Raw genomic sequence first — 24140 nt, 5'->3', positions numbered from 1 at the left:
CTCCAGGTGTCTTTTTACTGTACAGTTTTGCAGGTATTCCTCTCACTCATGTCCGTCCGTGCCTCTGCCAAGAAAGCAGCCTGCTGCAGTCTGGCTGCATCTCCAAGCTCTGACAGGCAACAGCTAGGCCATGCCATCGGCACACCCAGGTACTCCAGGTCCTTGTGCTAACCATGTCTTGTCTGCCCTGGACGAGGTGAAACAGGCACACAGGCGTCCATGACCAGTTGGCCCCTTCACCCCTATTATTCAGAATGAAAAGTCCTACGTCAGAGTGTTGTACTTAGACCTCACACCTGTGAATGAAACTGGAGTTTTGTTAGTACATCTCTGTTGCTAAATAGGCTAGGGACAAGGAGCAAGGTTTAATGCTGGAGCACTGATTCTCCATAATGCTAAACTGCTGGCCGGCTTTTTAGCGTACTTCTGGCCAAGGCCAGCTAGAATCTCCGCAGCAATGCCTAGGCACCAGAACACCTAGCTACCTAGCACGCATTAAGGGCTGCTTCCAATAAGATATATAAATAAATTATGATCATTATAAATATTTATATTATTGTTAAGATAAGATTTCGGTTTCTTCCTCCTGTGAAGTCTTCCAACACTAACGAACAGGCTCTACATCCTCAAAGCCCTCCTTCCTCCTCATCCTTTTGCCATCCCAAAGCGTGTGACACATCTTCCAGTTTCATACCATACAAACAACAGTTTCATGTGTCACAACAGAGTTTTCGTGTTATATCAGATATTTTGAAATAAAAAAAGACACAAAATTTACAACAATACTAAGGTATTACAACCACAGCACAGTATGTACAGACTTGAGGAGACCCACAGCACAAGCACCATATAAGGTAGATGTGACCCATCTAGCCACTGGCCAGAAAGCAGTGCCCAGCCCTGTTCTGTTTTGTGCTATAGACAGAGCTTATATGGCTTACGCCCAGGGCTGGTGAGGAGGAGTCAGACGCATTTTTGCTCTGCGTGCCTTCAAGTGATGCAGGCCCTCCCATAAATCTGCTGTGGCAGATGAAATGACTGGTGAGAAGCAGCTGATGCAAGTTCATGCTGGCTGTCATAACCTGAAAATGAGGGGGATTTCCTCTACCCAGACAGACCATGTTTCCTGAATACCGAAGGAAGAGCAGAGACGACAGAAGTCAGGAGGGAGGGCAGCATGGGAAGAGTGGGCCATTTGTCCTACCTCCCACAGAGCCAGTTAAGCTTCTGCAAGTGGCTGTTCCAGAGTCTGACCACCATCAATAAGTCAATTCCGCTTCCCTAAATCACAAGCCTACTTTAGGTTTGAGCACGCACCTCCCGGGCATGTAAATGTGGGCAATTCTCCATTGGTATTGACAGCTGGTGCAGTCAACAGCAACACATGGGGAGCAGCCAACACATTTCCCTTCCCACCAGCCCCCTGCAGCAGTGTCATATTGGACATCACTGTAACGGAAAAGTTAAAAGAAACCTTGCTGAAAAGAGATGAGGAAGAATTGACTTTATGTTTAGACAGTGCTCAGGGCTGCAGTGGGACGTGTTTTGGGGGATGGAGTGCAGAAAAAGTGGTTGAAACTGCATCTCTGCTTCCTTTCATTGGCAGAACCGCGTGAGGCTATTGGCGTGGTGGTGGTGGCGGCATTTGACCTTGCTTTTCCTCATCTGGTTGGGAGACCCCCCCCAAGTTTGGAACATCCGTACATGGAATATGAAGAGGATGATGATATTTCCTTTGCAAAATGGATGAGCAGCTTCTGGGGCCACAGCTTGATCGATGAGAATGAAAAAGAGGGTAGAGGCCACAAGAAACGTCAGGCACGACCCTTTAGCGAAAGGAGAGCTTCCCTTCCGGTAAGACCTGTGCGCAGTTTTCTCTCTGTGTGTGCGGTTTATGCATAAACACAAGTGCCCTCCCCAGGGGCATGGCCCTAGAGATGTACGAGGATGAGTATAGTGCACCTTGCCAAGTAAGCTCAGTTCCTACTGGCAGCAGTGAGTTGCTTTTTGAACTTAGCAACCTGCCAGGGCCAGGCCTCCGGTGCTTTTGGAATACAAGAAACCCATCAAACTCCAAGGTGAGCCACTGTAGGACCAGAAATGTAAGGAGAAGGGTGTAATAACTGCATAACTGTGTATTACAGTGGTGTTCTGTCTGCTCAGCATGACCTGACAGAGATCAAAACATTTTGGCAGCTGGCATACATAAACATTGTCCTTAATGAGTCTGTCCTCATCTGTCAAACGATATACCCCTCGGTATGTATTCACAGGGTTTGGACCTAATTCTGCAATTAGGCTGTCTCCAGGAGGTTGTATGCTTTACTCTCAGGTATCCAGCTGTTTGCAGCTGTAACTTCTAATTTAAGCTAGAGGATGTGGACCCTCCTTTTTTAAAACACCTGACTTAAAATAAGGATGCAACATAGAACAAAGCTTATTATACCGTAAAGTAAGATTTTAAGGTAGAAGTGCATTCTTCATTCTTAAAAAAAATAGTTGGGAAAGGGGCAGGGTTCACACATAGAAGCAGGTTTTTAAGAAAACTCACAACTGTGTGACCAATTATCAAAAGGAAGTTAAACTGAGAACAGCTGTTCACTTGAAGACTGTTGCTTTTATTTCAGCTTTAGAAAAATGTTTAGGTGGTCCAAACCTGTCTCGTTTTTGCCAACTGCATCAGTTGGCTTACCAAAGATCCTGTTTCCTTACAGATAATTTTTCACTTGTACCCTTACATCATTATGGATGCAACAAAGCAAATACTATTATACTGGGGAGAAATAGTTAATCTTTTTCAAACTTTTTTTTTCTGCCATGCTATGTTTTCATCTTGCAAATTCTCCTCCACTGGAGCTACTGTTCTTTAGGTCCCAGTATAGACTGAAGTGTAAGGATGTACGTTAAATCACTTTCCATCCAGCAAGCTACTGAACACATCTTTGTGTGTATCTGTGTGCATACACATACCTTTCATTTGAAGTATGTTCTTATATTAGATTTGTTCAAAATGTATTTAAATACTTAGCTAGGAGCTATTCAAATACTTTGCTGGAGTTGCATCCCTGAATCCATACCTAGAATGTGGATTAAATTAGCTGACAGAAAGGGAAGAATGTGACTTCTGACACTACTGTTCAACACGTTAAAGTTACCCTGTACACTTAATTATGTCTGGCCTTTACATTAATGCTCCACACCCATTTATATTGCTCCAGTACTATTATACAAGAGATATAAATTTTAATTTCTTTATTTCTCAGTGCCAGAAATTGACTGGAAGAATGAGAAAAGGGAAGATTTTTGTGGGGATTTTGTGATTTGGGGATAAATTTTGAGATGAAACCTTTCTATCTGGAAATCTCTAATTAGTTGGTAGTAAAGAGCACTGAAACATGTTGTCTTAAACCAAGTCTAGAAGTTAAACAAATGGTCACTAATAATTCCCTAGAAATACCTTCAGAAAGAGCATCTCCTTGTTGACAGCAACAACATGGTATTGCACCTGGATGTGTGTTCTTTACCCAGTTATTACACATTATAATGACTGTAAGATTCATTATTATGAATTATAACTACTCTAAGATTCAAAACACTTATAAGGTTAGTTAAATAGTCTTCATTTTATCAGAACAGTGCTATTAATCAGAAGGAATAATAACTGAGATTAGACTGCGTCTTTTCTGCAAGTTAGTGCCTCCACAGCAGACTGCGGTGTACCCTTTCCTCTGTCTCAGCATCGTACATGGAGGTAACTTCGCTGTCCAGGTGAAAATCAAGTCAGCATGTCCTAACTGACACAGTGGTTTGCAAAAGTTCCTTGTGTAGATGCAATGGTGCTGCCAAACCAGCACTGCCAGCACACTTTGTCTGTACCCAGGGCTGGTATGCGGTGCATTAGCAGTAGTACAATCCTCCCCACGTGAGCTGTATCTGCACCAGGGGCATTTTGGTATTACATAGCAAAATACTAGCAGTATGACACAAAAGGTGGTTCTGCATCACACTGGAAATTTCTTTCAGCTCCAAATCAGTATGCTGGTCTTTGTAGTTTTTCCAGTGCTGTAAAAAGACATTCAAGCCACTGCTCTCACCTCAAACACAATGGTGAGCTCCTGTGGCATCCTCTCACGGTAGAGCCCCATAAAATATGGATAAAGCTTTGTAGAATAACTCCCAGACTTGCAGCAATTTTCATTATTTTTTTCCCAATATCTTAGCATGCCTCACAGAGATTAACAAAATGAGTTTCACAAAAATGCTTTTGCTATTGTCATTCCCATTTTACAGAGGGGAACACAAAATTTTATTCATCCTTCATGGGGTCACTGGGCAACTCCACTCCCTTGAAAAGTCTCAGAGCTGTATATGTTGCTGTGGGCCAACACTGAATGTGAAAACTGCCCGGAGAGAACTATGTCATCTGTTTCCACCTCCTTTATTTAGCTTGCTCCCCTGGCAAACTTTAGACACATTAGCTGTGATACCCTTTTTGCAGCCTCCAGCTACAGTTTCCCTTGACACATTCTAGTTATTCTTCATCATTTTGGTTCAGGATAGTTTCTTACCTCCCAGACATTTTGTTGTGGGGAAAAGGTAGGGGGCAAAGGAGAACTGGTAAGAGCTTTACAACTCTAGAAATGTATCGAGTAGACATTGCTGCTCACAGGAGGAAATATGTTAAGAAACAGCTGAGAGTGGGAGCAGAACAACTGACTGATGCTGAAGTTGCTAACATTAATTTAGACTAAAGTCAGACTGAACATCTACAACAATGTTGTTACTACAGATCAGTTGAAGCCTAGGCCAAAACATTTTCAAGGAATATATACTTGGCTTTAAGTTTCTCGGAAGGAAAGGAAGCTGTGGGACAGCATCTGAATGTCAAATGTTCCAAAACATCCCTAAAGCAGTGGGGTCATGGTATAAACTTCAGGAAACAACTAACACTGGGGCTGATGCACTGAAGATTAGTTTTCTTAGTGACAGCTGTGCAACCCCAAAAGATGGAAGCAATTATTTGTCTCCAACAGAAAGTGAGAAGGAGAATAGGCAAATTACATACAAATCAATTTCATGAAGTATCTTTGTTTGTGTACTTTTTGTGTGGTTTAGATGGGCAATTAGCAAAAGATTAGCTGCTTTGTAAATAGATACACTGAGCATGACCATCCTTTACACAAATGCTCAAGCAGAAAAAAGGGAGTAGTACTCAAGGGAGTGAGAATCAACCCCTGAGTACATGCTTGGTGCTTCTGGCTTTTCCAGTTCTGGCAAGAATTCCTCATTTTGATATGGGGGAGCATTTATCATTCTTCCTCCCATGCTTTTTCCCTTTTTTCGCCTCCTCCCCACTTTTCCAGTTTGAAAACTACCCAAGGTCAGATCCTAGGAGCTGGAGACCAAGGACACTTTGCTAAAGAGGCACCAGAAGTAGGCACAAGGCAGCTGCTGGGGCAAGGACGGGCACAGATACTGGAGCTGTGCTCAGAGACCTTTGGCAAGGGATGACAGCAGTGGCAGGCAGACACCAGGGTGCGGGTATAGAGATAATCTCTGTTGCCAGCAGCTGCTGAGACTTCAGGAGGGAAAGCATAGATTAAAGCAGCCTTCAGCCATTCTTATCTACAATGTTACCAAGGAATCAGTTTGGCACCAAATGTGTATACTAAATGCATGTATTAAATCTAAGATATAGAAAGAAAGCTACATGGATTTTATCTAAAGTCAGTGCTAGATCTGCTTCATCGCTGAGCTTTGTTTTATGACTCAGTTCTCCACAGAGTCAATCTTAAATAAAAGACCACCAATTTACTCTCGTAGTTATAAGCCATGCTATGTTCAAGCTTGAGCAGTTGTGCTGAGGCTCTTGTCCTCTGCAGGGTTGTGTCCTTAAGACAGCAACATGCTGACACACACGAGCATGCTGTCCTAGCTATGGTATTGCACCGAGGCACTGTGAAAAGAGGCATGACCACAGTAATGTGGTTGCATAGGTATGTATGCGTAGCTTTACCCTTAGTCCACTGAGGCAGACATGCACTTCAGGGGAAGGCCTGTCCCTTTTCTGAACCATTGCTGCCATGTCAGTATGTGAACTGCAGTCTTTTTGTTGAGGGCTTAACTATAAATCTATCTGTGAAAGGAAATTAAAAAGCAATGTTTCAGTAAAAGAAAACATTTACAAATATTGCAAAACAGGATTGTTAGAATACCATCCCTCATTTCAGCTGTCCTCCTGTTTTTTTGCCCAAACCCTCTAAGAATGAATACCAGTGATTTTCAGTGTGAGGCAATTTTTATTTCTAGGAAACAACGTATGTTGATGCCATTAAAATGACACAGAAGGCATTTAGCTTGTTGAGCTTGGCATAGCATGCTTACTCCTGTCCCTCAAGCACAATCTGATTGCTTTGATGCTTTTCAAAGTAACAATACAATATGACCTTACAGAAATTACAGCTGTATTGATTGGTTTCAAACCAAAGTAAAAATAGTATGGCAGAAATCATTACCACTACTCTCAGAGGCAGTCCATAATACTAGTTACTAAAATAAGCTTATATCTGGAAAAGAAACCAAACTGCACTATGATCTGAAAATTCTTTAGTATTAGGTGCTTCTGTCAGGTGTAAGATTTGTTATTTTTAGCACCTCTCATCAAGCCTGCCTAATGTGACGTAGCCATAACCACATGGATGCACAGCCTCACTATTCAGAGAAAGGCTGCACAGGTCCCTGTTGTGCTGATACATTTAGAATAGCATCTGAGCAAGAGTAAATGGAAACATATAAAGGAGGTATTTCAAGTCTCTTCCAGTCCAAGATTTGTAGATTCATGTGGCCACTACACCAAGTCGGTTTAGCTTTCCACTGCTGTTTGTTAAAAAAAAAAAAAAAAACAAACCAAAAAACACACCACCACTGCACCCCCCACCCCCCAATAAACCCTACTCTCAGTGTAAGGCTGTCTCCTGAATTTTCTTAGAAAGCATTTCAGGATCTGTGGGATAGACCTTCAGTTGTTACAAACAATCACAGCTCCCCTGAAGCCAGCAGAGCTCCTCAGAGTTACTCAGTAGCTGAAGGCTTAGCACCAGGCTTACACAAAACATATACAGGTCCAAACAGGTGTGTAGCAGCTGGGTGCCTGCAGTGCCCTAACTGGATACCTGCGAAAGTCTCATTCTCGGCACCTCCCATCTCCCTCTCACACTGCCAGCATCTCACCAGTGTTCAGCTGCTCACCCTGGAAAAGCATCAACAGCTGGTAGGGCTTGGGCATGCCTGGCTTTACATAGTGCCTTCTCACCCATCTCCTCTGCAGGTCTGCCTATTCCTAAACCCACCAGCACATGACTCCACAGGACACAGCCATCCTTTATCAGTTTAATCTCCTTTACAGGCATTCAATTAAACACAGCTGATGCAGATCAATAGCCTTTATCTGCATGTCAGGCCTGGGAAAATTGAACCACACAGGAACTAAACACCTACCTACTCCCTCCCCGCCTCAGCCCTACAAATGGAATTGTAGGAAGCCTGTTACCTACCATTTCTCTGGTAGGAATGTATCCCTTAGTGCCCTGAAAGTGCTTCCCTCATTGGTTCAGGACAAATAAAACCATCAGAAAATTCAGACCTGAACAATAAGGCATCTTGCCTGCATGTAGGCCATGCTGAAAATTTGACACTGATGGGCTAGAAATTGTTGCTGAAACACTGAAATGATCTCAAACATCTGATAAGACCTGGAGCACCTGTGGGTCAATCCCTGTATCTGGCTTATCTGGCCATAGAAGGCTGTGTCGTTGCATTTTGAGAGTCCTGTCTAGAACCTGCCGCCTGATGCGAGGCATGATTTTTTGAGGTTATGAAGGGTTCTGGTTCCTTTTAGTGCCAGGAGGCTCTAAGAGGACCCAGCACACTTTGAACTACTCATTTGGGTGCCAAAACTTAGATGCTCAAAAACAGGAATAAAAGCAAATTCTGCTGCCTCTGGAAAGCATGCTCTTGGCAGTGTGATTCTCTTGCACATGAAAGGGAAGATACAGGAGTCTGGGCAAGGTCCTTCATTCTGCACCATTGTTCAGAGAGCGCTCTGTGGCAGAAAAAATCTCCCCTGTGTGCTCTGCTTTAATATTCAGTACTCAAAAAAGACCTCTTGTTTTTCAGGCGAGGCTTTCCTCCCTCCATACAACACGACTTCATGCTTCTACCAAAGGCTGCTCTTCAGGCCATCTCAGGGGCTCCAAGGAGTTTCAAGAAGACCAGGATGTCAAATGCCACTGCCACAGGAAGGCAAGCAGAACACCTTCGGCAGACAGCTCGTGCCCAGAGTCAAGATCAAACTCCATCCAGGAATTTGCAGAGTCCTTTGAAAAGCAATTGCATCTCAAAAGCAAACGCTCAGTTTCTTTGGTAGGTAATGACAAACTTAAGATCATGTGAGAAGAAGAAAACCCAACCAACTGATGAGCAGGCCAGCTTTATCCCTGGTGTAATTGCTGTGGCTTTGCTGGGGGAGGAGAAGGAATAAGCTTGAATTAGAGTGTCTCACATTATGTGGTCTTTACAGTAACACGGTTAACACGGTAGCATTAGCATGGGAATTCTTGATGTAGTGTTACCATCTAGACTTATTAAAAGGTGTGTATCTTCAAAATGAGGCACTGTGCTGGCTGTGACAATGTTTTCAGAGGTTTCTACAGCTGTGCCAACAAAAAATAACAATATAAACCCAGGTTTGCTTTGCTTTTTCCATAAGACCCAGCTTGCTTTCTCACTGCTGCTGACCTGGTTTAACCACGTATGGTTATCTATATTTAATCGTATATGGTGTTACCTGTAAGACTGCCAGACACAGTGGTGTTTGAGAGGCTTCTCTTTTAGCCTTGGGACTCCATCCATCTGCTTTCTTCAGTGTCACCACGCAGCTGTGGCAGCAGCCATTGCTGTAGGTGGCTGAATATACTTTCACTGTAAGGGCTTGCAGCCAGCAGGGGATTCTCCCCCATTTCATCCTTCTCTTCTCCCCATCATTCTTTCCTGAGGCATGAGCATTTTCTGTATGGTTTGTGTTGATGAAGTAGCCAGTAACAGACTTTTGTCTGTGACACACTTTAGCACATTTTTGTTATTATGATACATAATAGCTGGTGTAACATACAACAGAAGGAAGAGTAATAAACCCTAACTCGCCTTTAAGTATCAGAACACTATCAAATTCAGTCACCCTATTGAAAAAGCTGTGCTTGAATAATGCTTGACATTGGTACCAAATAACAACAGAAGGAAGTATCTTTTGTTCTTTAGTTTGTTGACACTGACAGTTTGTATGGAGAAGTAATTTTCAGCTGTCTTTGCAGAACTTCTGTGCAGCAACAAGAAAGGAAAAAAAATCTCTTTTAAATAAGCAGCACCATTACATGATCAGTCCCACAATTATAGTCCTTGCATGAGCAGTCCTCTAAGAATATGCAGAATTACAGTGATGACAAGTCCGTTATGCCTTTGTTAAGGTTTTAAGTGCATTCTCTAATTTTCTTTTTCCCCTTTAGGAACTACTCAGAATTTGGAAATTCACACTGCCTTATGTGCCAACCCTCACCAGTGGTTGTCTGGTGTATCATTTATCATTTCTCCAAAATGCCTATGGCTAGAAAGTCTGTGAGCATGTGATAATTGCAGGATAGGTATAGTGAGCATAATGCACTAAATACGGCTTCAGTTCCAGTTAAAAACGTGGATCCTAGTACCCTTCTGTAATCCATGTGTGTGAGGTGTGCTGGGCTGTATTTTAATCTACCTTTCAAGTAGACCAAATTGTTGTCATTCCTGTTGTCACCACTGAAGTCTGGGAGATGTGAAGGATTTGAGAATCTCAGAGAACTGAGTGATAGGTGTTAGAGATCTGAAAGGGAATTTGGGAGTGGGCTTAAGCTTGTATCTCCAAATGGAGCAGGTTTTTTGCAGAGCTCTGTGGATGCAATTCAAACCACCGTGAACACACAGGTTAAAAGTGGAGGAAAGGTAATCCCATTTCCTCTCCTTCCCTACATACTACTTTTCTCTTATAAACGTGGCTTTAAGGACACTTCATGACCTTTAGCACTTGTTTTCAGTGAGCTCTTTGCAGCTAGCACTGAACATCCTTCAGGTGCACAAAGAGGGATCATGTGAAAGCCCAGAAAGATGGACTCTGGGCTGAGACCTCAGACCCCCTCCCTTTTCCTCTTCCATCTGTTCTCCCCCTCAAGTCCTCTGGGCGGGTGACCCTCCTGCCATACACAGAGTGGGATCAAATGCATGCTGACTCTTGCTGAGTTTTAGGGTGACTGGCTGGGGCCTTGAATATGAGCCCATCATATTAAATCTCATCTTGCTGAGGTAGGTGACTGTAATATTTAATTGTTCATTGCTAGTGAAATAAATTAATGATTTTTTTTTGTTCACCTGGGAATAATTTTTAATCTCCTGCAATTTTTTTCCCTGCTTTTTAGCAACCTGAAGGTGTGAAGGAGAGAAGAGAAAGGGAAAGATTGCATTTGGGAAAAAACAAGTCTCGTAAGAGAATGGGAGAGAAATCAGAGCCAAGGAGAGAGCAGGAAGAAGATGAAGGTTCAGAATCTGTACCAGCAAAACACAACGAACAGTTTCCATCACAAACAAGCATTGAGAAAGGATATTTATGCACAGGCAGCTAGAATGCATTGAGATAATGAGTTTTAACACTCCCCCTGAAAAGCAGAGGGATCATTCTTGTTTTGTTCTGACTAGAAGAGGCCTGTTAGCTAGAATAAACCCTAATCTGTAAACTAAAAGTAAAATTCAACTGCATCGTTGACACCATGTTATTACCTTCCTGTCTTTACTTTTGCTATTAGGAACATGACCGTTGTCATAGGAGGAGTGTATCTGTTGCAAGATCCCAGTTAGCAATTAACCACTGTAAGAGGGTTTCAGGCAAGTTTAGCATTGTGGCAGGACAGTAGTGGATGCGTTCATTTAAGAGGAGAGCACGTATGTATTACAGAGCCGTGCAAAGTTATGCAAAGCCTTACGTTTCTGTTTTGATTGAAAACAGGCTTGTTGGCAGGTTTGGGAAAGGAAAGGTACACATAAAGGGCCACATGCTTCCTGTCCCTGACAGTCGCTTAGATTTGTCTTGGAAACCAGTGTCCTTTTGCTTTGACAATCTCCCGACTCCAAATTTGCAGAAGTAATAGAAGAGAAGCCCACATGTTCTCTTCTACACCTCCCTGATGTCTCATTTCACTTTCCTTGCCATGTCACTGCAAAATATTAGCCTTGTTTCCCTGACATCCCCCAGCCCTCTCCCATGTCCTCCATCCCATTTCCCCAGTCACACAACTAGTTCTTTCTCCCAACTTTAACCTCATCATCTTGCTTCTTTTGTGGCCTCCCGCCCTCTCCTCTTACTACTTTATTGCCCTGCCTGCCTCATAGCTACCAGCTTCTTTTGCTACACCTCCAGTTTTGCCTCATCAAAATTTGAGCTTTACCAAAAGCTCTCCAGTAAAGCCTGAGATGTTCTGCCTCTCATCTTCCATATAACCTCCTCAAGGGGTTGCCACACATTCAGCGTGAGGCATCGCAATGCTTCTCCCTTTTCCTTTTTCTAGAACTAGGGCTAAACCAAGGGAATGGGAACTGGCTCTGTCTATGGTAAGCAGAACTTTGGAAAACTCTGTTTCCTCTGGCTGAACATCTCCTGAACTCAGGTGTAAATCTCATCAACTGTAAGTAAGATTTCATTCTCTGCAGAGGAAATTCACTTCCAGAGGCTCATAAGCACATACATCCCCCCACAACACCCCCTTCTGCAACACGTAAGTCTTCCCTGCAGAGAAGAACCCTGCCCTCTTTGGGAACCACCTCCCCAAGCCTAGCGTAGAGAAAGCCTGCTTTGTGTAATGCAGTTAGAGACAAGTAAAGACCAATGAAGTCATGAGCAAAAGTCAAAGTCTGCTGGATTTTTCTTCCTGTGATTTTCTGTAATTAACGAAGATTTTATTGTTTTATTTTAGAGCATTAATTTTGAATGTTCAACCTGTTACAAAGCTTAGTGCATCCTTAAAAGTTTATAACACTTATCTCCATTAAAGGATTGTTTTTCTTTTTAAGTAGGGCTTTAGGGGATATGTAAGAAAGCAACTGAACCCTTGCTGGTGCTTGTAAATTGCTTCTTGCTTTATACATTAAATTAATAAATCTGACTGAAAAATGTTGTTCCTATGCATAGTCCCTGTCCCGCTCCAACCAGATTGAATTTTCACAAAGTTCTTCTGTCGGCTAACACTTCCATGCAGGCAGCTTTCCTTTTATAGCCTGAATTTGAACACTGCATTACAAGAGACCTGGGTGGAAAGGAACATGGCCAGCTGTGCCGGAGTTCCTCAGATAAAACCTCTCACGTACATCCTTTCACGTGGCAGCCTGCCCTCATGAGTGCCGTGGCTGCACCAGGTTTGCCTGGATCTCAGAGCATGAGCCTTCTCCTCCTGTTTTCCAGCTCAGCAGGCCCAGCTGTATCCTGGCAGAATTTGCAAAAAGCTTGTATTTGTGATAACGTGCTGGTTGCACACCACACCTGATGGGATGAAAACACTGAAAAGAGCTAAAATAGAAAACCCCGTGTGCCTGGCTCTCACTTGCTGTTTACCAACCCCACCAAAGTGCCAGCCAGCCTTACCCCACCAGCCCAGGGGGTCTCCCTGTGGGCAGCCACCAGCCCAAGGGGTCTCCCTGCAGGCAGCCCCCGTGCAGCCGAGAGCTGCCACACTCCAGTGGCAGGGCTGGCAGCCATTCGTGGCATTGCTGGACTTGCCTGCCAGCTCCCTGCTCCGGAAACAGAAGCATTCAAATAATGTCCTCAACACTGTCCTCCTTAAATCGCTAACAAATGTCCACTCCAAAGGGTTTTCTCTTGCTTCATGTCATGCCCGATTGGAGCAATGGCCCTTTCCCATTTAGCCCCACGTAGTCAGGTGCAATAGTTCCTTAGAGAGACTGAAACCTGCATGACAGAATGAAGTAACTCTCCACAGAAATTTGCAATTATTATTGGGGATTGCGGAAGGAAGGTAATCATCTGAAGAGGAATCTGATTGCAATGGCATGGCTGATATTCCTGTTTCCACAGAAAGTAGATTTGGGGCACACAAGCAGTCAGAAAGATTCCAGAGGGATTTCATTTCCACAGCAGATCGTCAGTTCGGTGGTGACTGACACAGCAAGTAGTCACTGCCATGATTCCCACCCCAGTTCCCGGAGCGGTGCGGCCGGCTGTGGGCATTTTCTGTGCACACCCTCCTTCCTAGGCGAGCACTCTGCTTTTTCTGCTTTTTTCAAGAGTGGGATGGCTACAAATTGCATCAGAGTCAAAATTGGACATGAAGGAGGTCAGTTAGTGGGAAGCAAAGAGGAAGGGACCAAATCCCATCTTTTCCTAAATGCACATTAACAGGTAGTGTTGAAAACTTGAGACAGATTTACAAGAGAGGGGAATCACCACCACCAGTACCACCACCACCACCACCACCAGCAGGCTGGCACTCCCACTGCGGGCCAGCTGTCAGAAGCTGCTGTGACTCAGAAGCCCATAAAGGACATGTTAAACTTGCTGCATCTCACAGGTGGGAGCCCACACTCTGGTAAAACACTGGTGTCTGCGATCCTTCCCAGTGCTTCAGGCTGACCAGAAGGTGCTCCTGAGGGACCTCAGGGCACGGGTACCTACAAGCGTTTTGAGACCATGATCCAGTGATGCCCCAGTGTTTTCTGAGAGGGCTGAGAAGAGACCGTCAAGTGTGGTTACCTCATCTTTTAGGTAGGCATTTCCAAAGCAAAATATTTATGCTCGTGTGCTTCTGAGGTGTTGTTTATTTGCAACATGGTTTTGAAGGTGCATTAAATTGTGGGTACTTGTTAACATGTCATGTATTAGTATATAAAATGCCAGACCCCACAAAGGCAAAACGAGGCAATAGTTATGTTTATGTGCATGCTTGCAACAAACCTTTCTGGGAAAAAAAGGGAAATAATTAAATGCCTAAGTAAACCAAAACAACTATGATGTATAACTGAACAAGAACATAATAGCCATTAAAAAAGAAACATAATATTAAATATGAAAAAATGAAAATGTTCATATGTGCTTTTTGTCCTTTAGCACAAAAAAAGGTATTTGGGTAAGCACAGCCCTGGCTGTGAATGCATTCAGTGTACATATGAATAGTATAAAATCACATAGTGATCTAATCAAACTTGATAACTAAAATTGTTCACAGAGATGAATCATAATCATGGGATGTTGAGTTTACACAGCCATCTGCCGAAACCATTAAAAACAACAGGTCTTGAAATACATCCAGAAAGATATTGCAGCCAAAATCTGGTCATTCAATGAATGAGTGAATACTGAAATCCAGCACACTTCCGAGATGATGCCCTGCCTGTGGCTGTTGTATGAACAAATGCTAAAATAAACCCACCCATCACAGAAATGATTTTCATATACTCTGTTGTTTTAGATGGGATTGACAGATGCTATTCCTCCTGTTAGGAGGATCCCTCTCTACTGTATTTTGGAAAACAGGTAACTCTCAGCTGTGTCTGAGGTCAGACAGAATAGGAGGAAGAAGTGATACAAGGAGCATCAAAGACTCATATTCTGCCATATTTGATGCATTCTTGTCCTTCTTATATGTTTGTGAAAATGCTCCAGTTCATGCAGTTTCTAAACTGATGGACAGGGTTCTGCTGTACAGAGAAGACCCACCAAAACTTGTGACAGTTGTATATGATTTTTCATCCAAAAGCTTATGGAGTCCTTACAGAGAGTCCTCAGCCTGGTGAGTTAGTCCTGTTCCTGACAGTGAACTATCAAAAAAGAGCCCTCTTTCTGCCTCAAAGTTTGAGCAGAAGGATTCATGGTCACTGTTCCCCTGGGCTTTGCTGCAGCCATTCCCCACTGTATGAGGCAGATGCCGCCGGCTTGGCCCTTTGGAAAGCTGCCCTTCCTGGACCTCTGTGCAGTGGACTTCGGCTGATATCTGCTCTTCCTATAAGCACAAAATACATCTTCAGTGTCTCTCTTCAGCATTTTAAATCTAGTGGGTCTACTCCCTGAGGACTCCTATACAGAGAATTCTGGCTGTCAGAAAGCAGCTAGAGTGATTTTAGGTTGGCCTTCCCAAAGCTGGCACAAAGTTATGCCCAGGAGAGAGGAACGGTCAGGGCATTCCTTTGTGCTGATGGTCCGAGCAGCAATAAAAGGTCCTCAGGAAGAACAGAGTAACTTTGGGCTGCTCTTAACCCTGCAGGAGTGGCAATCACAGGTTAGCCCAGAACTTGGTCTGCAAACAAAAAATTTCATTAACTTCTCCATTATGCCAGGTTCCACCCACCCACAGCTGGAGGTGAGGATACAACAGATTTTCCATTCCTTTAATGCCTTTTGCATGGAACAAATGTGGTTGCACAGTAGTATAATCCACATCTCAACTTTACAGTCAACAGACATCAACCGTAATGGTTGTCACTCATCCAGGGTACTCATTACAATTTTATTATCTATTCAGAAGTGATCCATTGTTGAGGTTGGGGTCATTTACTACTGATAAAACTTCCCTTTCACTTGAAGGAGGAAGATTTGGGTCCATATGTTATTTGTCACGATGACTTGGGGACTGGCAGCAGCATGGAACTTCATTGCACACAGTTTTCACAAAGACGTATGGTGACAACTCCCAGGGGCTTATTTTCTGTTACATTTTCTGTTAGAGAGTAGCGGAAAGGGTTTATATACCAAATTCTCCAGACCTTGACTAAACCTTGAATGCTGGTGACTGAAAGAGATACATTTGCATGTTGAAGCTGCTGCAGCAATCCGGCATTACCAGATGCTACCTGGGAGGTGGTGAATCCTCAGTGTCATCTTTAAGGGCTTTTAGCAAAGTTTTGCACTAATGGAAAGACCAAAAGCGAAGATGATGGGCAACACTGGAGCTGCTGCAGCTGGGATGTGTCAGTCTTTAATTAACAGTATTAGTGGGAAAGGGGAACGCCAGTGCTCTGAGGAGCTGGAAGCAGCCGGACGTTCCAATGGCTGCAGGTCAGAGCCGGCGCTGCAGAGAGGAGCAGCGTTCCCTAATTCCTGGCTAATCGATGCTGAAGGGTTGGGTCAGCCTGGCTCCTGTCACCCCACAAAGATGAGTGCTGGGGGGAGCTGGTGGCAAATGCTGGGGGGAGCTGGTGACAGATGCTGGGGGCAGCTGGTGGCGAATGCTGGGGGGAGCTGGTGACAGATGCTGGGGGGAGCTGGTGGTGAATGCTGGGGGGAGCTGGTGGTGAACGCTGGGGGGAGCTGGTGACAGATGCTGGGGGGAGCTGGTGGCGAATGCTGGGGGGAGCTGGTGGCGAATGCTGGGGGGAGCTGGTGGTGAATGCTGGGGCGAGCTGGTGACGAATGCTGGGGGGAGCTGGTGGCGAATGCTGGGGGGAGCTGGTGCCACAGGCAGAATCTCCGGCGGGGGACTGGGGACCCGCCACTGCTGCCTTGGGGTGGGTTTCTGTCGGTGGCATGTGGGACCCGGTGGGGGAGCGGCGGGAAAGGCAGGCACAGCTGCTGCACTGGCTGGGCATCCAGACACCAAACCCTGTCTCAGGACCATTTTTTCTGGTATCAAATGAGCAGAAACAAAAAGTGCTGGTTGCCACATTGTCCTGCAAAAAAAAAAAAAATAAAGCTATGCCTGCTTTGGGTCCTGCTGGAGTTATTCTGAGGATAACAACAGTATCTTCATTTCCTTACTATCATGGATTTGGTAAATGTTTTGGACCAAGGTCACCCCTCTCAACATTCCTGGGAAATGACAGGAATCCCTGTGTGGCAATCCTGTTTGCCAGCACTCCTTTCCCTTTGCTCTGACCAGCACACCGGGGCGGCAGCTGTGGGAGCTGAGTGGTGCCCCCCGTGCTAGGGGGCTTCTGCCCCGTGGTGGGGACTCGGGGCATGGGGGGGGGGACACAGCCCGTGTGGTCCCATCATGGAAGGAGGAAGCCGGGCTTTCCACAGCGGCTGAGGCATGCAGGGTCACGGCAGGCTGGCAGCCCTCCATGCCGCACAAACCCTGCCGTGCCCCAGAATTTCAGAGGAAACTGGGAGACAAAGCCATACTGAACCTCCTTCTTCAGATGCATACAATGTGTTCGTTGCAGGGGATCACTCACGGCTGTGAAATGAAGCACAAAGGGACAAACCGGCAGCACCAGTTCCTATGTTCCATCAAATAAAGAAATACAGAAACAAAAGGGGGGTAAGCCACCTGAATGTCTTAAAACAATCAAAGTCACAGGAATGTCAAAACAAAGCTGATAGTAGATTTTTTCTTTATTTCTTTTTCTTTTTCTTTTTCATTGGAAAGAGGGTGTTCTGGCTGGGAACTTCAGCAGGAGACCCAAGATGAGAAATCCTCCTCTTTCACTTTTATACCATTCACTGGCTTACTAAATTACGTGGCCATTTCCTTTTTATTGTGCCTGCTCACCAAAGTACCAAATAATATTTTATATATACATATATATATATACACAAAATACATATATATATTGACATGTGCTGACAATTAGACGTTTGTACCTCTGCATCTCCCGGGAGAAGTGCGCCGTCCTGTGGGTTTCTGTCCCACCGCTCCCCCTGCCTGGCCACAAACTACTACTTTTCAAGCTGCCTCTGGGGTTTTCTGCTTTCCCTCAAGTTTCTTGCTCAGAAACCACCTCCTCCCCGTCACTGCCCAGCTTCCCTACAATGGTCTTTTCCCACAAAGCTGCTTTGGGGGCTGCCTGTGCCCCCATCACATCCAACATCGCCCCACCAGTGCACACCCGCGTCCAAGCGTGCCCCTGTTCACACAGCGCGTGCACCAACAGACACTGACTCGCTGGCTGATGGTGACAGTGGTGCTGTGGGGAACCTGGTGGAGGTTGGCCTGGGTGGGAGCACCCTGCCCGCCCTGGCAGCCCCGTGGGCTCTGGGGCTGGTGCACAGGGGGACAGCCAAAAGGGCGAATGCTGACACTCTGCTGAGCGGGGCTGGGGGTGAGGAGCTCAGGCCAGGCTGTTTCATGGGCGGAGTGTGATGGAGGGAGTGGGTCCCCCAGAGGAGTGTGATGGAGGGAGCTGGCTTGTGAGAGGTGTTTTGGGTTTGTGCCCAGGACCCAGGGTGGGGGTGCTGCAAATTCAGGTGCTTTGGGAGGGCAGAGGTTTGCTAAGTTGACAGCCAGGTCGGAGACTGAAGGATCCAGCTCCTGCTCCGAGGGGATGTGTGGTGCAAGGAGCTGGCTGGGAGGACAGTGGCTGAGCAAAAAGTGTTTGTCTCCAGGGGAATATTGCACCTTGACATGGAGACTTGTGTGGGGCTTGGCTGGGCTGCTCCCTTATTGCTGCTCTTTCTCTTTCATGTGTGTGATAGATGTGTGTATGGGGGGAACTGTTTTGTGTCAGGGATTTTCTGTCCCTGGTGCACCATGGGATAAAGAGCAGCACCACAACAGTGTGCCTCTGCTCTGTAGGGCAAGCAGGAGGGCATCACCCACCGTGCTGTGGGAGAGCTGAGGGGAGAGGGACCCAGGGGGCAATGCCCATGCAGTGACACCAGCTTTGCGACCTACCCATCCCTCCGTGCTCACCTCCGACAGCTGCGCTTCTGCTCTCGCTTTCCCTCTTCCCCAGAAAAGCAGTTTTCCCTTGTTCTCCCTAGGCTGGGCTGCAGCTGGTGCTTTTCATAGAACTGCTCAGCTGGCGGCTTTTCTCATCCTGCTCTTTCTGCCTTGCACCTCTGCCAATGGGGGTGTTCACCCCGATGTCCCCCTGCGGCTAGTGGCTAGCCCTCTGTCCTGACTCACCCGAGGTACTGCCGAGCACAGCGAGTGAGTCAGAGACAGAGAGAATAAAAAGTAACAAAACAAGGAGGAGGACAAAACTGCATCCTAAAAAAAGTTGAAAGCACACCATTAGGTTTACAAGAGTTAAACTCTCAAAAGCTGGACAAATCCAGACCGAGCGCTGCCCCTGGAAGCATAGCTCAGCTCCCTCTTCCCTTCCCCCATGCAACGTGCATTATGTGACATGATTTAATCATTTGCCTGCATACTATTTTTCCCACAGGCCTAGCGCCTCATTTAGTGCAAACATCAGGCAGCGCCTGGGAATGAAGCTGTCTCTGTGATTTCCGTGCAGGCTGTGTGACCAGGAGCCCCATTGGCCACCACACCACCCGGTGCACCAGATCACAGCTGCCAGCTTCCTCACGAGGTTTCTGGGGGTGGCTTTCCTGCAACCTTTGGATGTTTAGCAAATTAAAAAAAAATAAAAAATAAAGGTGAGGAGATACTATTTCCAGGGAACTGGGAACTTTTCATTATGGTTCACTGCACCTTTTTGAATATTCCATTGGCCCTGATATCTGATAATTGTTCAGAATGCTTTATGATTTTACTAACTGCTCCAACAGACTCCGTCTGCTGTTCTGAGTGCTCAGTGATCCTATAAACTATAACCTAGACGTCTTCCCCAAAGTAAGAAGCCATCAGCCAGAGACATGCAAGAAACACATCTAGAAATGGCCAAGGAACCTGATGGAGGCAGGGAGAGTTCCCAGTTCTTGCAGCTGCTGTTTCTTTCCTCAGCCAATGGATTATCCCATTTCCCCACAGCCCTCTGCCTTAGATTTCCATGTCCTGATTTCTGCAGCAGCTGATAAACTAGGACATGGCGTGGTACTTGACCCCAGGTGAGTGCACCAGCCCAGCTCTGCTGCCTGGCACTGCTGAGAAGTTAGGCGGCTGTAGGCTTGTCCCACTAATCTATTGCTGACCAGCCTCTACCAAAAAATGTCAAGGTAGTGCACATCCTTGTCTCCAGCATGAATTATCTCCTACTGTCTAATGCTAAACTTGCTTCACAAGATGAAGCGTAGTAAAAAGAAATGTAATTCCACATTCTCAGAGCTGATTTTCAGACTTCTGTGCGGGCATTTGCAGTATAAAGTCATTTTTGCTCTCATCCAGCTGGCAGATGACAAGACAAGAAAAAGCAAAAATCCTTACTCTCAGCGTGGGGACAGGGATCATCTTTTTTTATACGTGCTTGCACCAAAGATGACCCCACCTGCTCTTGGTGTCAAGGCATATATTCATTTCAAGTACTGATACTCCGAGAAAAAAAATATTCGGGATCTGCAAACCACTTTCTCCCAGTGCTTCTGCCTTCCCTAGGTTTCTCTGTTTTAAATCATCATTATATGGAAATGGAGAAGTCTGGAGACAATATTCTTGCCATTAATACGCTGAGCATTTCTGGCTTTATTACACTACTAGATTCCCCATGCCAAATTGCTAGATGATTTCAAGGGACTCTAACCAACTTGAAGTGCTGTCAGTTCCCGGTGAGTTACAGATTGTTTCAGGTACACACCTGCACTCGTCACAGTTCCTCTCCTAATGCAGAGTGGAGTGAGATGAGCTCTTCTGACTTTTTTTCTCCATAACTGTTTTTCTACATTCTTCTGGATGAAAGGCTTTCCCAAGAGGGCATACATTTTTATATGCTAGGAATCAGCTTATTATTAATTGCTGATGAATGCACAGAGGGGATAGAAACTTGAAAAGGACACTCTTCCTGAAAGTTTCTTGCAGAAGTCTTGCAGGCTACTTGTAAAAAAAAAAAAAAAAAAAAAAAGTACTTCAAACAAAGCAACATACTTCATAATTTTTAAAATTACATGTTTCATGTAACCACATTGTTTTACTGATGGCAGGATCAGGCCTAGAAGGTTTTTTAAACTTTACGGATTTAAACCTGTATCTTCTAGATCCATGCAAGAGCCAATATCCCCAGTAGTGCTCCAAAACTGGGGCTATCATAAGATGGGTCTTTGTACTGAAATTAACTTTTTATTTATTTTGCTTGTTACAAGTTGTATTGAAAACAGAACATCAATGTTTGCTTTCCCTCAAGTCACAGACAGCGCACGCTTTTGCTCTTTATTCAACTCTTGTATAAGCTTTGCAAGGCCGGAATTATTTAGCTTTCTGGGTGCTCTGTCTGGAGATCACTTACTTTATCGGTGTCAGGTACACTTCTGTGCTACGTCTACTCAGCTATAAATTAGACGTGGTGCTACGAAGACACCTACAAACAGCAAATCTTGATGTTCCAGGGGAATGGATCAGCATTTCCCTGCAGGTTTCCCCCTGAAGCATGCCGTGCCTGTGTCCTGCAGGCCAGGCCAGGCCAGCAGCCCACTGCTTCCCTGCACCGGCGCCGGCTCCCGGGACGTGCCGGAGGCCGGGGTCTGGGCAGGCTGCTGGCGGTGGGCAGCAAGGGCCAAAGGCACAGAGCGTGGCTGCGAGCGCCCTGCGGAGACACTTGGAGAGCCAGGTTATGGGGTGTCTGCTCCTGCCGTTTGCTACGGTGCCGTCACCCCAGTGGCTGGGCTGAAACTGGCTCTCCTGCCTCCCGGCGCTGCCGCTCGTCTCTGGGGCCACACTGCGGGTCTCACAGTAACCCCAGAACACACACAACTCTGATTTGTCTCTAACACTCCTGAGTATTTGGCCCAAGGCACAGGTGTGTGGCTGCGGGCAAACAATGGAGTACGGAGACACGAGGGATGTGAGTGCCAGGTACTACAACAGCCCTGGTGAAGCAGAGCTGGGCGCTGCAGCCATGCGGTGGGATAGACCCTGGGGCTCGGCACCGCAGGCACCTGGCCTTGTGACGTTTCCTTCAGGAACTCCTGTGAAAAGCCAATCAAGCACTACTTGCAAAGTCACCTCGCAGAGTTTGAGCTTAGCCACGAAGAAATGTTTTTATGACTTGCTTCAGCTCCATGTCAGCAAACAGCCAAGTGCCTATAAAAAGCCTCCTTTGCAAGTGTCTTCGGGACTCAAGCCCAGTGGAGATTCATTTAAAGTGTGCGCTGTAATGATTTTTGTGGATGCTATTTACTTTGACCCCTTCAAGAATGGAGGGATTCCCAGTTATGAAGGAACTTCCCAGGTAAAACCAGGAGGACACAAGGGCACATGGAAATAAGTTTGTTTGTCGGATGAGCAGACATAAATGATGCATCTGGGCTGCATTGTTCAGAAAATCTTGCTTTTCTATTTCAGACACCACAGTGTTTAGCTGCAGTTACTTGATAGCTTGTTCTTACTGAGTTGGAGAGGATACACAAGTGTGATTACGTGGTCATTTTAACATAAAGCAAAAGCAATGTTAACCGTATCAAACCTTTCAAGTATGGAATGGTTGCCCAAAACCATTCATAGCACAGACCTAACACTCACTACAGCATTAAGCACCTAAAGACAACTATTCTTTTGCTGAGGGACATGTTGAGCAGGAAGAAAAGTGGGATAGATCCAATATGTTACTATTTACAAACTGGTAAACTGGGCCTATTAGTAATTTTAATTGCCTTTTACAATTGCATTGTAAGGAGCAATCCTGAACAGGCAGGAAAACTGTTGTGATATAAGCAAGTCTTTTTCACTTATTTTTACGTATTTAGATTTTCTTTAAGGTATTTGCCCTTGTTTGTATGAATTCTCAGAATACGTTGTCCCAGGAAGCAAAACAAGTGTTTCATAAATTCTTCTCTTTTGTGACCAACCCGAGTTTGGGAAGCACGCGAAGCCCTTCCAGGGGGAGGTGGATGCTCTGTTCCTCCAGCTGGAGAAAGGGCTGGTTGCCTGCCTGTGTCTCAGGCACGCACCCTAAGCTGGGAACAGGCATGGTGATTTAATATCCTAACTTTGGAATAAGGTAAAAAGAATACAATGAAAATGAAGGAAGGTCCAGGCTTGACTGGATGTAGCAGCACTGTTGGCCTCTTGCTGACCACCGGTACAAAAGGTGCTTTGTTGTTTCTCTAGTCTCTGGCTGTTTTATAGAATATTCTGTGCATGCACTTCTCTGCGGTTACTTTAATGCACACTGCAGTGGTCCTCATAGAAGTGCAGAACCCTTTCAGGGCTTCCGGGATGCTAATTGGAATTTTTGACATTGGAGACACTAATCATTACTTAGAATCACTTTTAAGTCATCTTAAGTATGGACGGAAGTGAGGAATCCCAGGAAGTGATTTTTGCTCCACGGCCAAAACAAACTCATCAAAGCAGTGGTAAATATATGAGGTGATTACAATTATCAGTTTCATTGCTGATTTAGCTTAGTCTAACTGAAAACCCTTCTGCAACAGAATGATACCCATTAGGTAGGAATTAATGCCATTACATGAGATGCATTCTGCCATCCAAAAAAAAAATTGCAAAAGAAGTCACAGCCTGGGAAAGGGGAGCAGCTGCCATAGAGGCTGGATTTCTGGAACACTGCTTACAAAGAGGTGGTCCTTCTGGAAAATAGTGATTGCCTTTTTCTCTGTACTTATTACATCACCCAACCTGCAAAGACATCTGCTTGCCAGATGCGTAAGGGTATTGCTGGAGCACTATCTATCTGATAGTGAAAGTGTTGCTTTGTACGAGAAAGGAGGGATGGATGGAGCTGCCTGAGAAGATAACTGAGGGGGGGAAAGTGCCAAAGAGAAATGTACTGTGTACCTAAGTTTTGATCTTTACATGGAGTTAATTTCATCCAAAAAAGTTCCCAAAGCTTTTGCTTTGGGATCATGAAAAGCAGAAATCTTAAATTAGGGGCCCGGGGTGGGCTGGGTTTCTCTCAGAATGTAGCTCAGGTCCCAGCCAGCCGGTGGGGACAGTGGCACCTCGGCCCAGCAGCCGGGCTGGCAGCGCAAGAGCTTGGTGCTGGCTGGGGGAAGGGTCAGGGGGCTTCTGGTGCAGCTGAAACAGCTTCAGGTCCTGATTATCGCCACTTCCCGGCAAACGCCTCGAAGGAGGGTTCCTCCATGTGTCGGACTGGAGGATGTCACCGGTGCTCTCTGCGGTGCAGAATGCGGTGCCTTTCATTGCGCGGGGAATGGTGCAGTGATGTCCCTCACGCTGCCTGCTACAGCACGGCATTTGCAGACAAAACCGCGGCTTCACCCTTTCCGTTTTATTTTTAGCCTTCTCCTTTGGGATGCAGAGCTC

At 45.5% G+C, this 24140-nt stretch overlaps 1 protein-coding gene across 1 annotated transcript; it reads left to right on the top strand.

Annotated features, from left to right (window-relative positions):
* The first annotated feature begins 1446 nt into the window (after positions 1 to 1446).
* On the top strand, positions 1447 to 12258 carry LNP1 (leukemia NUP98 fusion partner 1). The gene is made up of 3 exons (XM_037378561.1): positions 1447 to 1854; positions 8176 to 8421; positions 10503 to 12258. Exons 1-3 carry the CDS (start codon positions 1705 to 1707, stop codon positions 10704 to 10706), a joined length of 600 nt encoding a protein of 199 aa, XP_037234458.1. The 5' UTR covers positions 1447 to 1704; the 3' UTR covers positions 10707 to 12258.
* Positions 12259 to 24140: the final 11882 nt, after the last annotated feature.

Source organism: Falco rusticolus, chromosome 2, assembly GCF_015220075.1.
Source record: "Falco rusticolus isolate bFalRus1 chromosome 2, bFalRus1.pri, whole genome shotgun sequence".
NCBI classification, from domain to species: domain Eukaryota; kingdom Metazoa; phylum Chordata; class Aves; order Falconiformes; family Falconidae; genus Falco; species Falco rusticolus.
The sequence above is the reverse complement of the archived record's forward strand: the minus strand, read 5'-3'. Positions and strand labels throughout refer to the sequence as shown.

Coding starts and splice junctions, on each gene's coding strand:
- LNP1 (XM_037378561.1), top strand. CDS start 1,705: ATGGAATATGAAGAGGATGATGATATTTCCTTTGCAAAATGGATGAGC. Junction 1,855..8,175: donor AAAGGAGAGCTTCCCTTCCG/GTAAGACCTGTG, acceptor CTTGTTTTTCAG/GCGAGGCTTTCCTCCCTCCA. Junction 8,422..10,502: donor GCAAACGCTCAGTTTCTTTG/GTAGGTAATGAC, acceptor CCTGCTTTTTAG/CAACCTGAAGGTGTGAAGGA.